The sequence below is a fragment of the Anabrus simplex genome, chromosome 1, assembly GCF_040414725.1.
Source record: "Anabrus simplex isolate iqAnaSimp1 chromosome 1, ASM4041472v1, whole genome shotgun sequence".
NCBI classification, from domain to species: domain Eukaryota; kingdom Metazoa; phylum Arthropoda; class Insecta; order Orthoptera; family Tettigoniidae; genus Anabrus; species Anabrus simplex.
In genome coordinates, this window is record NC_090265.1 from 25,313,902 (window position 1) to 25,329,024 (window position 15,123).

Below are 15,123 nucleotides of genomic sequence, written 5' to 3' on the forward strand. Positions count from 1 at the left end.
TTTGCATTTGATAATTACTTACGAATTGAAAAAAAAATCATTTTTGCATCTAAGCGGTAGAATTCGCCCTTTAGGTTAAAAAATGTCAGACCCGAATTGGAGATAGTCTGCTTTGTGTACCTGACCCGCATAACTCTTAGTCATAGTGTAGGCTAGAGAGACATGTTGAATCAATTGTCGAATGCCAACTAAGTTATAATAACAATATTCATTCAATTAATGAATCTACTTTCGAATTGTGATTTAACTGCTTTTATAACAGCATTATATTCAGATGAGCTGAGAGCAAAAATGCGCTTTAAAGCCACAAACATAGTATTCTTTTAGTGAGCAATGGCTCAATGTCTCAACCGCACCGGAAGTTCAGTTCTCTATCAATGTCCCATATAATACCAATATAGTTGGTCCGTTATTGGATAGTATAAATTTTCCAGCGAACTCATTCCTGGTTGCCAGCGTTTCGCCCTAGTGTGCTAAGTTGAGCTCATCAGTTAGTAAATAGCACACCCACCAAGACGCTTGGCCAGTGCATACCGTGGAGGCCACTGCGTAGGCTACTTGAAGCCACCTACAGGGCCACAACTTAGCACACTGGGACAAAACGCTGGCAACAAGGAATGAGTTCGCTGGGAAATTTATAATGTCCAATAACGGACCAACTATATTGGTAAATAGGGTCTGGTACACAAGCCCGCTATCTCCAATTCGGGTCTCAAATTGTTTAACCTAAAAGGCAGATTCTACCTTGTGCAAAAAAGGAACTTAGATGCGAAAATTATGATTTTTTTGCAATTAGTGAGTAATTATAAAATGCCAATATGTGCCAAGCGCTACGAATCTCTTGCCAGGGTAGCCATGTTTATGACGTCCTAGTCCATCCCTTCAACCTGTGGAAGGTAAGCCATGTGACATCACAACCAAACATCTGACATTTAAATGTACAAACACAAACTAAGCATCTCATGGGTTACAGCAGAAAATGAGCACTTCACATCACATAATTCATACTGATGATATAAAGCCACCGTCTCCCGTAAGTCCAACCCCTCGTCCATGCCGTAGGAGTAAGGGATTGCCTGGTGGGGTGATGTACAGTGGGAACTGCGTGTGCCCCGTGACCGCTTCGGTAGCTGTGAAGGCCCAGCAGGAACCCTGAAAAGTTGCGGCTAACGGGGCTATGGTCAAGATGCTACTGCCTTGTAGTATGTGGGGTTGGTTCTCCAAAGGCTAAGGGAAGAAAATCCTGATTAAAAATTACCCATCCTCCGGAAGAGGTTGGACGTAGAGCTGACACCCCGCTCTGTAAAAAGGGTCAAGTTGCGAAACTTCAGCGAAAGAAAGCCGGACTGATCAATGCAGACAAACTTGGCGTGGAAAAGGACAATGATAATCAACCATCAGTGCATGAAAGAAAGAAAAGAAATCCAAAGCATGTCAGATTTATATATTGGAAACTGGAATGTGAGATCTTTGTATCGCCCAGGAGCCCTGAAGGTGCTGCTGAACCAAACAATGAAGCTGAAGCAGAGTATCATAGCTCTACAAGAAGTAAGGTGGACTGGAGGTGGAATTCTAGAAAAGCGAGAAGCTAGCATATTCTATAGCTGTAGCGAGGAGGAGCACGAGTTCGGCACAAGATTTATGGTACACCACCAGCTAAAGCAGTTGTAATTGGGTTTACACCGATGAATGTCAGTACCCAGGATAAAGGGTAAATTCTTTAATTACTCTATAATTAACGCCCATGCACCAACAGAAGAATCTGAGGAAGAAGAGAAAGAATTGTTCTATGAACTTTTGGAAAGAACATATGATGGTTGCCCAGGCCATGACATTAAAATAGTTGCTGGTGATCTAAATGCTCAGGTGGGAAGGGAACAGATATATAAGCCAACAATTGGTCCCCACAGCAAACATACTATAAATAATAATGGAACGAGACATTTGCAGCATCTGGAAATACGGTTGTGGGCTCCTCATTGTTCCCACACAAAGATATACATAAAGGAACGTGGACATCGCCGGATGGAAACATAATTAACCAGATTGATCTTGTGCTGATAGATGCAAGGCACAAGTCAGGTCTCTTGGATGTGAGGAGTCTCAGATACCCAAATAAAGTCTCAGACCACTTCCTGGTAAGTGCACGAATTAGGGCTAGGATCTCCAGTGCATACAAAGGAACCCGAACCAACATACCAAAATACAATATAACAGCTCTAGAATCAAGTTAAAAAGCAATACCAGGAGAGGATAATACAGATCCTTGAAAATACTGAAGAATGCAATGACACTGAGTATCAGTGGGAAATGATGACAGGTAAATGCTGCACGAAACTAGCCTGATAGAGAATTAAACAGGAAAAATTGTTAGCGAGAGGAAAGAGATGCCTCGGAAATTTGGCCATTAACAGCAAAAGATACTGGAATGCTGGATGCCTTCGAAAGAAAGATACTTCGAAGAATCATCGGCCCACTCTGTGAAAGAGGAACATGGAGGAGGTACAATCATGAATTGTACAACATTTATAAAGACCCACCTATTAGAAGAATAGTGAAATCGGCCAGATTGAGGTGGACCGGGCATGCAGCACGGATGAGTGACACGGAAGTACCTAAAAAAATATTAAATGGAAATCCAGGGGGACAGAGAGGACGAGGTCGACCGAGAATCAGATAGATGGATGGAGTTACTGAAAATCTGCAGGAAATGGGCTATAGGAATTGGAAAGTTTTAGCGTTGGATCGAGATAAATGGCGGAAGATTGTTGCAGAGGCCAAGGTTCACAATAAACTGTAGAGCCATAGAAGAAGAAGAAATAGTTATCATATAAATCACAATTAACCATTAAAATACTGGAATTTAATAACAAAGGAAGAAAACATCAGAGATCGCTTCGATACCGCTTGAACACCCGATCAGCATGGAGCAATTTACGGTTCCCAATTTACGAACGCGGGTGAACGTTTAGGAATCAGAAACGCATATACAAACGATATGAAACGATACGTGACGCAGAGATGAGGAAAAAGCCTTCCTTTATGTTTGCCAGGGACCCACTTGCCCACCCAAAAGAGTGTTATTACCCACACAGAAAACGGAGGCTACATTACATTGAAAATTCACACAGTAGCACGAATAGGAAGTAGTGTGTTCAAACGGTACTCACAGAAGGTTTAGGTATCCACTGCACGTACTGCCGGCTTCGTCCACGAAGCAAGCCCGCATTAAGTTGAAAGCACTCGAGGTTAGGTTCATCTCACTGTGATATGCAATTAAACACCTAAAAAGCGCATAAAACCACCTTGAATGTACAAATCATTCCGTAATTTTTTAACTACATAATTCCGCACGTGCATATACGAGCCATTAATTAAATAAATATGACAACTTGAATTGACAGTAATGGCAGAACTATCACGACCACATGGTAATTGCTGCAGGTAACCGCTCTGCCATCGTCCATCTACACATGCGCATGAGAAGAACCAACCTAACGAACGTAACCACTTGCCGTCTGCCTCCATCCCCTAACGCCCACACTTACCTGTTTATTGACGACGAAAGTAAATCACAGGATTACAACTGTACTTACAAATTGCACAATGTTTATTTGCCATGGTTAAGTATGTTTTTCAATAATCAATTACGAGCCACGCATCTGTGTATATTTAGATGAACCCTAGCTCATAAGGACCACGGGTGTTACGCCCCCTTCCTTCCACAAGGAAGGGTTGGCGGCCCTTGCTTACATCACATTCCCGCAGGTATACCACATGTGTTGTCTATAGGGGTACTGGAGTTTGTGCGACGTCATACTCATGACGTCACGATCATTTTTCTTGTCCGCGATGAAATGTTAAATAATTAAATCCGTTGCGCATGCGCAGTCGCAAAAATTCGGACTTAGTTTTCGGATATTAGTCCCTAACACCCCTCCATCATCAAGTAAACATGGTCGCCACGTGCTCCACCAGTCCTATATAGTGTCCTCTTCGTAGTACAAAAACCTATTATTTTCGCACCTCTACTCCTTCCTTGTACCCTAATGAACATATCTAATAGCACATGACGGTGCCTACCAGTGAACTGAAAATAGTGAGCTTCTCGTGTACCGTAACCGGTATATAAATGTACTCGTTTGGGACAAATATTTCAGGTTCCCTACAGGAATCAACATCTGTATCAATGTCCCATGTTCCAGTAATGAACCGTGTGTGTATTGTGTCTCACTGGTTGCCTAGTTGTACTTCCTCTTAAAACAATCACCAACACCATCTCGCTCATCTGCGAGTGCGCCACTCAGCACTGTCTGCTGCAAATCAGCTAACTCATGTGGCACGAGTTCACCGTTGCTGTAATTTCGATTCACTCTGATAGTTGAATGAATCGATACACTACTTCAAAGCATACACTCAGTAGCCAACACTACTAAGCAGGATGTTCCAAGCAGTCTGTGGAGAAATAGTTTGGAATGACATTAGTAAATAAATAAGCTTAGGTGGAGCTTTAAAGGTAGGAAAGATCATAATATGAAGATAAAGCAGGAATTCAAGGGGACAAATTGCGGTAAATATTAATTTGCAAGAAGAGAAATTAAGTAATGGAATATTTGAATCTCTCTAAAGTTCTTTCAAATCATTTAAGTTAAGACCAGATAAACAATAGGCTGACGTCAAACCTATGTGGAGAGATGTATTACTACTGTTTCGGTGGTGGTTGGTAGTGTGTTTTGCTATTTGAATATGAAGAGGAGAGTATTGGGCCCTAGATAGCGAGAATGTCACCTGGGCAAGTCCTAAAGGCAGATCAATGATAATTTCTACCACCGATTTATGACTGATTAGTGAACGGTACCTGGAAAGAAGTCGTTAAGTTCTCAATGTATCCAATGTACCCGGATTTTCGTTGATTTCTGACAGTGTTTTTGTTTCAATTTTAAGTCACCCGACTTCAGAAGTCTGGGGCAGCCCTGGCTTAAATTGCACCTATAGAAACCATACAGGAGATCCTGTGGATACTGTAAATTCTTTGTCTTTGCTCCCTTTTTTATCCCACTCCCAATGGCTGCCGACCCCACTTTACAAGTGTACCTTCATCCAATCATCCTACCTCCTCCTTGCACCTTAGTTCACACAAAACAATAGGGTTTGTCAACATACGCATCAATACAACAATAATACAGGATATATGTGCACGTTTTTCACCACCGAGGCAATCGGAAATCTTTAATAGAACGTGTGTTTCATAAATCAAAATTGCAATTCAACTCCAACCTAGAATGCCTACATTAACAAAATCGAAACACTTGAGTGATTTGGAAAAGGAAAATTTAAGAGACGAGTAATTAAATAGGCCTATTTAAAGGTAGTCTATTCCCAAGATATCCATAAATACATACTGTATTGCACCACTTCCCCTACTCCTAAAACCTGAAAATTATTCCGAATGCTCCCAGACTTCAACAATGATACCGGTAAAAAGTCTTGAAATGATTGTGCAATAGGACAATTAAACCTCATCCTCCCATAATTTAATCAATCTCCAGATTTCTGCTCACGCACCTACGCGTGCAATTAGTACTTCAATCTTAACTAGAAAAGGAAATGAATTCTGAAAGTAAAACAGATCTTGTGATACAAAATTTAGCGGTTCTCTAAAGGACTATGCAAACTCGTCCATGTGACGGTGAGTGTGCATATTTCACCTACATCTAACACGAATTTAAAGAACATGACGTTGAAAATAACTGCAAGAATAACAGAAATAATACATACTCGATTTCGTATACCATCTTCTTGTCTGTATGCTGGACACGACGTCTCCTACTTCACAAAAATCACTGCGATTTCGCCTTCGAAAACCACAACAGACCTCGAGCAACTGAGAAAGACCGGCAAACGTGCTACAGAGAAGTACAAAGTAGTTCCAGAATAAAACCTATTTCCAAGCCCGGTGAAACTTTCCACTTTTTACGACGACGTAATACTGTTCCCACAAGTAGACATGACCGCACAATCTAGAAATTCCAGTAATCAATAAAACGAAAAGCCATCCAAAAAATCAAAGATGGCGGCGATTCGAATTACGCACATACAGCGCCCGCCACGCTTTTACCGCTAATGTATCTTGCTAGGAAATAGTTTATTAAAGGTACACAAAACATAGCATTGTTTTTCAGCAATATTTCAAATGGGATACAAATAAATGACATTAAAAAACATGTACAACATTGTACTTACACGTCTTCTCCGGACATCTTGGCGCAGTGTGGAAATAAGAACGGTATGATTGGCTTCCCACTATCGATGTTGAAAATATCGAGAGCTTCATTTTGTTACGATCCCATAGGTAGCAGCACATGACGTTTATCTGGTGCTGCCATTCTCGGTATAGAGATAGACTCCATGGTGCCTTTTTTCGGTAGTTTAGTATTATTAATTACAATTAAGTTTTCTGTTCATATTATAGATATTGTTAAACAAAATATTATTTTTAAAATTTTATTATGAAGAATGATTATATCTACATTCACTTCATATCTGTTATTCTTTCATTTGACTAGTGAGGAGTAAACCTGTTAGATACACGGAAAACTGGAACGCACTCCCATTACAGCTTTCAAACGAAGCCCGCGGTGAAATTGTATGTGTTCGCGAGTCTGACAGTGACAGTGGTTCGGTACACAGTAAGCAAGATTTATGAGAAGTGGTGGTGAAGTACCGTGTGTCTGTTTATTTATCGTACCTTTTTCTTTTTGGTTTAATGAAGTTGAATTACTGTGAATGAACATTGGCTGTGTTGAAGACAGTTTTCGTACATGGAATTTAAACATGTTTAACTGTAAGCATATGCGCAAGATATTGTCATTAGATTATGAAATGTAGCGTTTGAAATGTGTGTCTAATTCTAACTGTATTTTTTTCATTGTATTGGATAATACCCAAAATGACAACTCTCTTTAAGGATTCTTTTTGGGTAAGTACATCTAAACAAATTACATTTAATTACATTCTTCTCGCTCTGTAACATGTTTGCATGTGTTGATTTAAGTGGCGTATACTGTAGGTGATGGTCTTCAAAAATGCCATTGGATTCTGCCTTCAGTACGAATATTTGACTTCTCATACAGACTTCATATACTGTATTGAGGACTGGTGACTTCGATATAAATACCTCTTAAACTCGATTATAAATTAAAGTCTCCGTAAATTGTTTCTAAATACTGCCCTATTTATCTGGGAAAATGTAAGTGGAACAGAGGCCCTGATAGCTTCCTTTACCTTTTCACATTTGAGTCAGTAGGGATAATTGCGCCGATGGGGTATTTCTGTTTACTTCATTTTTCACCCTTACAACGTGTACGATACCGATAAGATTTTTCCATTAGTATTTCTGCAGCATACACATTGGTCCGTTTATAATTCTTTCTCATGCATATTTTAAGGGTGAAGGGAGATGGACTGAAATACGCCATGGTCGGAACTACCCCAACTGACCCTATCTTTATCCTGTCCGGCTCCATGGCTAAATGGTTAGCGTGTTGGCCTTTGGTCACGGGGGACTCGGGTTCGATTCCCGGCAGGGTCGGGAATTTTAACCATCATTGGTTAATTTCGCTGGCACGGGGGCTGGGTGTATGTGTCGTCTTCATCATCATCATCATCATCACGACGCGCAGGTCGCCTACGGGAGTCAAATCAAAAGACCTGCACCCCGCGAGCCGAACATGCCCTCGGACACTCCCGGCACTAAAGGCCATACGCCATTTCATTTCATATTTATCCTTTAATAGAGTGTCACAGTTCTGACAGTGATTCGGTTCACAGTAAGCAAGATTTTTGAGAAGTTGTGGTGAAGTACCGTGTGTCTGTTTATTTATCATACTTTTTTTCTTTTTGGTTTAATGAAGTTAGATTACTGTGAACTATTATGGCCAAGATTATAAATACTTTATTTTCTAAATGAACATCAGGAAGTATAATTATTGGAATCTTGAGGTGATTCACTTTAACTGTCTGAATTGGCTTCATTAATAATGAAAATGACGTCAATAAGAACAAATAGTCTATATTGTCTTTACCAACCCCATGGCACTACAGCCCTTGAAGGGCCTTGGCCTACCAAACGACCGCAGCTCAGCCCGAAGCCTTGCAGATTATGAGGTGTCGAATCCTCTCGGCTATTATTCTTGGCTTTCTAGACCGGGGCCGCTGTCTCACCGTCACATAGGCTGAGTGGACCTCGAACCTGCCCTCGGGTCCAGGTAAAAATCCCTGATCTGGCCGCGAATCGAACCGGCGCCTCCGGGTAAGAGGCAAGCACGCTACCCCTACACCATGGGCAGTGTTGCCAACTTAGCGGATTTTCCGCTAAATTTGGCGGAATTAGAAGACTGTCGGCGGAGAAATATATCATTTAGCGGACAGCGGAATTCTAGATTTATTATACCGGAATTTGGTGTTTTATCCATTTTACGTTCTTTTTTAATTTGTATTCCAGTCTGTCTCCGAGCTATTCCGTATTTCTTGTCAGGAGCTAGCAGTCACATGAGGAAAACATGTTATTTGGATTTGGTGTATTGGATCATGGTATCATAAAACTTATAATTCGTGGGGAATTAGTTGACGAATGACGACAGATAATGAAACTGTGAGAAAGTAGCATTTATATTCATGCTATGAAGGAAGACCATTTAATAAACTGGCCTGTTTTGTGTGTGGCCCTTGAGGTAGGGAATTCACCTAGTTTTTACCCGGTACTAAAACGCCCACAGGTTTTAGCTCGCAGGCAGGGGGTTAATCCCAGTGAAATTCACATATCAGGTGAGTGCAGACATTATTATTATTATTATTATTATTATTATTATTATTATTATTATTATTTGATATCGGATTTCTTGGCGGAATTTTAGCGGATTTTAAGTAGTATTTAGCGGATCTTGAAAATATAAGTTGGCAACACTGCCATGGGGCCGGCTTATACTATCTTTACATCATGATTAAAATTTCTCATTTAATTTATTCTGTGAAAAATTTTGCTATCGGGTTCATAGGTAAGTCTAACTGTAATGTGCAGTTTTCAATCGAACACACGTGTCTGTTTTGGAGTTATTGCATTGTTAACAGCAGAGGCCTATACATTGGAACGAAATTTTTCTTACCAATGGCCACATAAAATACACACCCTAGAAACGACCTTACTTCTGTTCTACGTCACGTCATAGGGCGATCTTCAAAGAAAAAGGTTTACAAACTCGAGAAAGCAAATAAGGAAGAATCCCAGCCTGTAAGGTACTCTGTCTGGTATGCTGTACGCCCAAGCTAGGATAATGAGTTATTTTTTTAAACTTCACACTGACATACGTACCACTCAATGACACAGAGAAGTATATGTTGGAACTAGGAGGGTTACGGTAGTGGCTTTCATTATGGCTTAAGTCTAGTACTTGCCGGGCATGAAAATGGAGAACCTACGAAAAACATATTTAGACCTGCCAACGGTGCGGTGGGGACAGCAACCACCATCCCCATAATGCAAACTTACAGCTATGCGGCCCATGTCATGAAGCCATCTTAGCTCAGGCTGTTGGAAGAATACTACACTTAGTAGTACACAAACGATTAGAAGGCTTCTATGTACAAGTTTTCTGATCTTGTCAGTCGTGGTCTCCCGACGTCCAGTGCTAACCTTCCAAGAGAACGGGCTCTTGAGAATGCCGAACGTAGTCTTCGTGAAACGTCAGAAGCCACATTCTTTCTGGACCACGCCCTTCAAGTTCGGAAAACTCGTACATAGAACTGGACGCCGGTCGTGAAAGTTACGTTAGGGGCCTACCCTGCAATAACTACTGTTCGACCACAATAGGTTTGTGTTCGCGGGATGAGGAAACGACGCGCTGGGGAGGGAGATGTTGCAAATTATGTCTTTCCTGCAACGCGGAAAGAAGTTTACATACGATATGGTACGAACACAATTTCTCACTGTAAAAATTCAACACAATTCGAAATCGTCTAAAATTGCAAATATAGGCCTACATACACTGGCTACATCCTACATTAATACGCAGTAGCGGGGATTGGGAATTAGAAGTGGGGGAGGGGTCAAAAATACAGGCAACAAAGATACGCGAGTTTATGCGATATACCGGAAGGAGGGGTACATGGAAACTGAAGAAAAACTACGAAATGGTAAGTTTTTTAATGCTCTCTGAGCGAATTTCGAAAGAGAGGTTAAGTTTGACAATTTACCAACTTAAGTGCGGTAATAATAGATTGTTTGAGAGTTTGATTCAATACTATACAATAAAACTTTCACAAAGGAACAATATTAAATAGAAGTACGGCGTGGTTATACAATTGAAAACAAGGTATTTGACTACATACTAACAAACTAACGGACACTGAAGAGAATGCCAGACTGACGAATTCGCGCGGTAAGCGGGTGAATCATGCCTCAGTGTCCATGACTTTGGCAAAAAATATAATATATATATATACCCCTGCTACCCTTCCTCACAGCACATGCAACGTGTCAACTACTTGCTGTGGCGCTGTAAGTCACAAATCGGTCAGCCGCGACGAACGACATTTTGTGCGTATTTCCGCTAAGAATTTTGTTCATAATTAATAAAGGAAAGAATTAGCTGATAAGACAACAGGGCTTGTACACATTGTTTTTTTTAACAATTCCTATAATAGTTTCAGCCGGCTAAAATGGAATAAAAATGTAATGTTTCCTCCACGAAGTGTCGTCTCCCTCCCCATCACCGCTACTGTTAATACGAAAAACGTGTTCTATAAGGGCCCAATACTTCTGTGAGACATGCCTGTATAGATTTGTCCGAAGTATGCGGCCGCCCACACACGTTCAGATTTAATGATTTGCTGAGAAGCTACTAAAGGAGGATACGTACTCGCCTTTTGTGTTTATGACTAGCATTTGTACCCGTTCTTCGTACGGGAGTTTGCAGTGTATTACATGTTTCCTTCAGTAATTTATGCGAAGTAACATAACTCTATTCAGGCGTTTAATGCCACACGTTAAAATGGTATTTTCGTACGGAAGCGCGTGGCCGTGAACGATTTGTGAATTGATTGAACAGCACAGTTCCTGGTTCGAAGTTCTGTGAAATTCTCCGTGGTTCTCTGGTTGGATCTTGTATCTCTGACCACTGGTGCGGTGCTGTGACGTTGATGATACGTCCCTTAATATCTGCCCTATCGAAAAGAGTAACATGGCTCTTTAGTTTTTTCCGTTACCCACCTTGAAGCAAATACATGCACGACATGTCTCACGGGACTTGGACTAAAAATCCAATTTTTCGTAATCATCTGCGTTATTATCCGTCGTACGATAAATACGTACACGGAATAAAGGAAGGGAAATAACATATGTATTCTTAAACGTTTGTTACAGTCTTACGTTTTAATAGTCTTTTGATAGACCTACTGTTAACGAAAATAGTTGAGGAAGATCTTCCTATAAATGACAACTCCATGTGATTACAATGACATCGTATGCACCCGATAACACAATCCTGAGTGAGTAGATTCCAATTACATAGTTTGGTTCAAATAAGTCCAGCAGTGTTCCACTTTTCGGAATATACAAACAGACGACTGACACCAAAGGGAAAACTTCTACCTCGTTTCCTCGGTGTTCAGTTACATTAGGTGGGGTTAATTGTCAAGTCGAGCGAAATATTATGCCCCCCGCTGATTTTCTTGTTATGGATCATTCAAATAACTGTAGGTTGTGAGGGTGTCCGTCACTGGCAGGAGAGCATGAAGACCGTAGGAAATAGTAATTTTCTCAGTCATTTAAAAAGTACGCGAAATTATGTACATAACAAAAAAAAAAATGAAGGGGTGTTTCACATATAGTCTACAGATTTTACATGTAATCAATAGTGTAAGAGAAAATTGAAAAAAACTCTATAACCCCCAAGCTATGAAGTGATTTTTAAGTGATATGCCTATCGAAACCAGATCCTGGATGAGTAGGCTTTAAATGTAAACTTTGGTCGAGATGTAGTCATTAGAGTACGATTTTTTTTTAACTTCTGGCTTCCTATAAATCCCCAATCTGTTCAGTGATTTTTAAATGATATGCATATTGAAACCTGCTCCTGGATGTTTAGACGCTCAATACGAAGTTTGGTCGAGATACAATCAATAGTGTAAAACAAAATTTAAAAAACTCTTCTGGTCTTCGTTGTTAGGTTTTTTTTTTTTGTTTTTTTTTTTTTTTTTTTTTGTAAGTTAATCGGTGGCTAGTTGTACAGTTCTATTCTCTATTTAGCATATGCATTTGTTGAGTTGTTGTCAGTTTAGTGATTATAGAATCTCATATTTATCGGCAATGACGTGCTCTGTGTTAAAAGCTGGAATTATTAGCACGAGCTTAGGAACGGGTCAAAATTTATTGAATACCATTAGGCCTACATACAGCAGTTGATTAAATATTCAACCTGTATGAAAGGGCGATATGTGATACTGGTGTTCTGTGCCGCAGGCAGGTAACTATGACAACGCAGCGTACTTCATAGTTTCTGCTTTCGCCGCTCAAATGTCAGACTACAACTCTCGTGGGCCCAACTATAAAGTAATAAGTTACTGCAATAATAAACACTTTCAGGAGCACTGATTATTTAAAAAGAAGTATAGCATCTGAATTTATAAATCAGAAACACAGGCTTTAAATATTTGTTAATGACAGTGTGTGATTCTGAAATTAAATCTATTCCTGCAGCAAAAGTGTTGTAAAAACATAGCATTTTAATAAACGGTGAATTCAAGTGATGAGATGTTCTGGATGTTTGAACGTGAAATACTGTGCTTTTGCCAGCAACTTGAACATGAAAGGGGATAAAATTGAACAGTCCTGTGGATTCAAATTCATTGTTTACAGTTTTGTTTAACGTTTATAATGAAATAATAATTATTCTGTCACGCGGCGACGTGAGGATAACATGACTTCTTAATTACCACTTGAATTTAAATCGATGGCGCTGAAAAGTGACACGGATTATTGTGAAGTTGAAAAAAAAAAAAAAAGAATGATGTGAAATCTTGTCAAGCAGTTCCTAAATGAGAGTAATAATGATCCTGTTGATGTATCAAAAGGGCAAAATGTCTTATTTATTTTAAAATAAATTTTTAAAAACTTATTTTGAACAATTTCAATAGCATGTATTTGTTCCTTTGAACGCGAGTTCCAAATTACAGATGCATGTTCTAATTTACTCCTAACAAGGCTAGTGAATAACTGAACGACTATCGATGATTGAGTGAATAATTTTGTTCAGTAATTTTTTTTTTGTTCTTGCTTAGGGGCTTTACGTGGCACCGACACAGATAGGTCTTGTGGCGACGATGGTATAGAAAAGGCCTAGGAGTTGGAAGGAAGCGGCCGTGGCCTTAATTAAGGTACAGCTCCAACATTTGCCTGGTGTGAAAATGGGAAACCACGGAAAACCATCTTCAGGGCTGCCGACAGTGGGATTCGAACCCACTATCTCCCGGATGCAAGCTCACAGTCGCGCGCTCCTAACCGTTCGGCCAACTCGCCCGGTAGTTCAATAATTTAGGTTAATTTGAAAATTTATTAGTCATTAGAACAATAAAGCGAGATTTTAATTCTATGTGATTGTATGAATGAATTCTGATCTGCATTTAGGGCAGTCGCCCAGGTGGCAGATTCCCTATCTGTTGCTTTCCTAGCCTTTTCCTAAATGATTTCAAAGAAATTGGAAATTTATTGAACGTCTCCCTTGGTAAGTTATTCCAATCCCTAACTCCCCTTCCTATAAATGAATATTTGCCCCAGTTTGTCCTCTTGAATTCAACTTATCTTATTCCACGTTAAGAAAACAGTATTGCTCTTATGGACCTCCAAAAACACACTCCCTCTGAAACACCCAAAATTCCTCGTGATCAAGGGATATTTTACTGATAAAATGGATGAAGCATTTTTGTCAATTACCTTGTTCTGTGTTGTTTTCAGGCATCGTGTAGTCCCTCACTCTGTGAACCGCCGGCAGCTCACTTCTGTAGTGAAGTCATCTACAGTGTTTATTTGTTGCATATGTTTTTTAGGCTTAAAATCAGTGCGAACTTGTCTTGTTTTGACTGATAGTTGGTAGTATATTCCATAGTATTTGTGTGCGTTCTCTTATTTACGTGCTGTACAGAATGAATTGTCGATATTGTGATCATAACGATGGAACATCCGGTTTTCGGAGGAATCCTCATTCTTAGGACAAGAGATGAGGAAATATAATAATGTTATGTGGTAGCCCTTTGTGTGTAACCCCCTTACTAGTAGTAAGTCAGCTGGGAACTCCCTCTTGTTTCTCGTTGAATTTCTGGAAGGCGTAATAAGAAGGTTCTCATTCCGGCAAAGTCTGGAACTACTACTACTGTTTTCATCCCTCCCCTGCAGAGGGAGACGGGCCTCCTAGACGGTGACGCCGTCTCTCAGGCCAGGAGATTTGTACCTGAGAAGGAGATATTCGGAGAAGGTGGCGACCGTGGCATATACTAGGAACTATCCCTGCATTCACCTTAGTGCAGGGGACTGGAAAACCACGGACCTGATGTGGCACCCACTCTGCATTCGCCGAAATGTGGAATTATTATAAAGATGAGATTTTTTAGAGGACTTGGACTTTAGGTTTAGGGAATAGGGGCGGAATGTGAGTGCCGGTCTATTGTAATGCCGAGGTATTTGAGGGATGGATGGGGGTCTCGTCGATGATGAGTCGTAGATTGGTAGGATTGCGGGTGATGGAAAATTGTCTTTTGGAGTGTCTGATTAGGACGGACTGGGTTTTGGAAGGATGGAGGTCGAGGTACCATCAGTCACACCAGGAAGTAAAGGTGTCCAGGAAGGGTTTCAGGGTTTTGTTGATGCTCTGGGCGGAAGGAAGTGGGGCGAGGATGGCAATGTCATCGGTGGTGGTGGCGGTTGGGGGATGTCGGCGACGAAGAGGAGAAATAGTAGTGGGGATAGAGAAGAACCTTAGGGGTACTCCTTCTGACATGGGGAAAGGTTAGGATGGATGGCCGTTGAGCGATATACAGGTGGTGCGGTTGGTGAAATACGAAGCAAAGAACCGG

At 40.5% G+C, this 15,123-nt stretch overlaps 2 protein-coding genes across 3 annotated transcripts in view; one reads left to right on the forward strand and one right to left on the reverse strand.

Moving 5' to 3' along the window:
• The window catches only part of p23, a 58,559-nt gene extending 52,179 nt beyond the window's left edge, over positions 1 to 6,380 (reverse strand). The window contains exon 1 of one of the 2 annotated variants that reach the window (XM_067138725.2): positions 6,244 to 6,380. In XM_067138725.2, coding sequence (XP_066994826.1) covers positions 6,244 to 6,260 — 17 coding nt within the window. In that variant the 5' untranslated portion in view covers positions 6,261 to 6,380. Of the gene's footprint in view, positions 1 to 5,778; positions 6,036 to 6,243 lie in introns of those variants that run through there. The other variant, XM_067138726.2, reaches the window with a different exon arrangement.
• Positions 6,381 to 6,623: 243 nt separating this feature from the next.
• Nost (Nostrin) overlaps positions 6,624 to 15,123 on the forward strand; it is a 486,512-nt gene continuing 478,012 nt past the window's right edge. Inside the window, exon 1 of the mRNA XM_067155829.2 lies at positions 6,624 to 6,979. Within this exon, the coding sequence (XP_067011930.2) occupies positions 6,950 to 6,979 (30 nt within the window). The 5' untranslated portion in view covers positions 6,624 to 6,949. The remainder of the gene's footprint in view (positions 6,980 to 15,123) is intronic.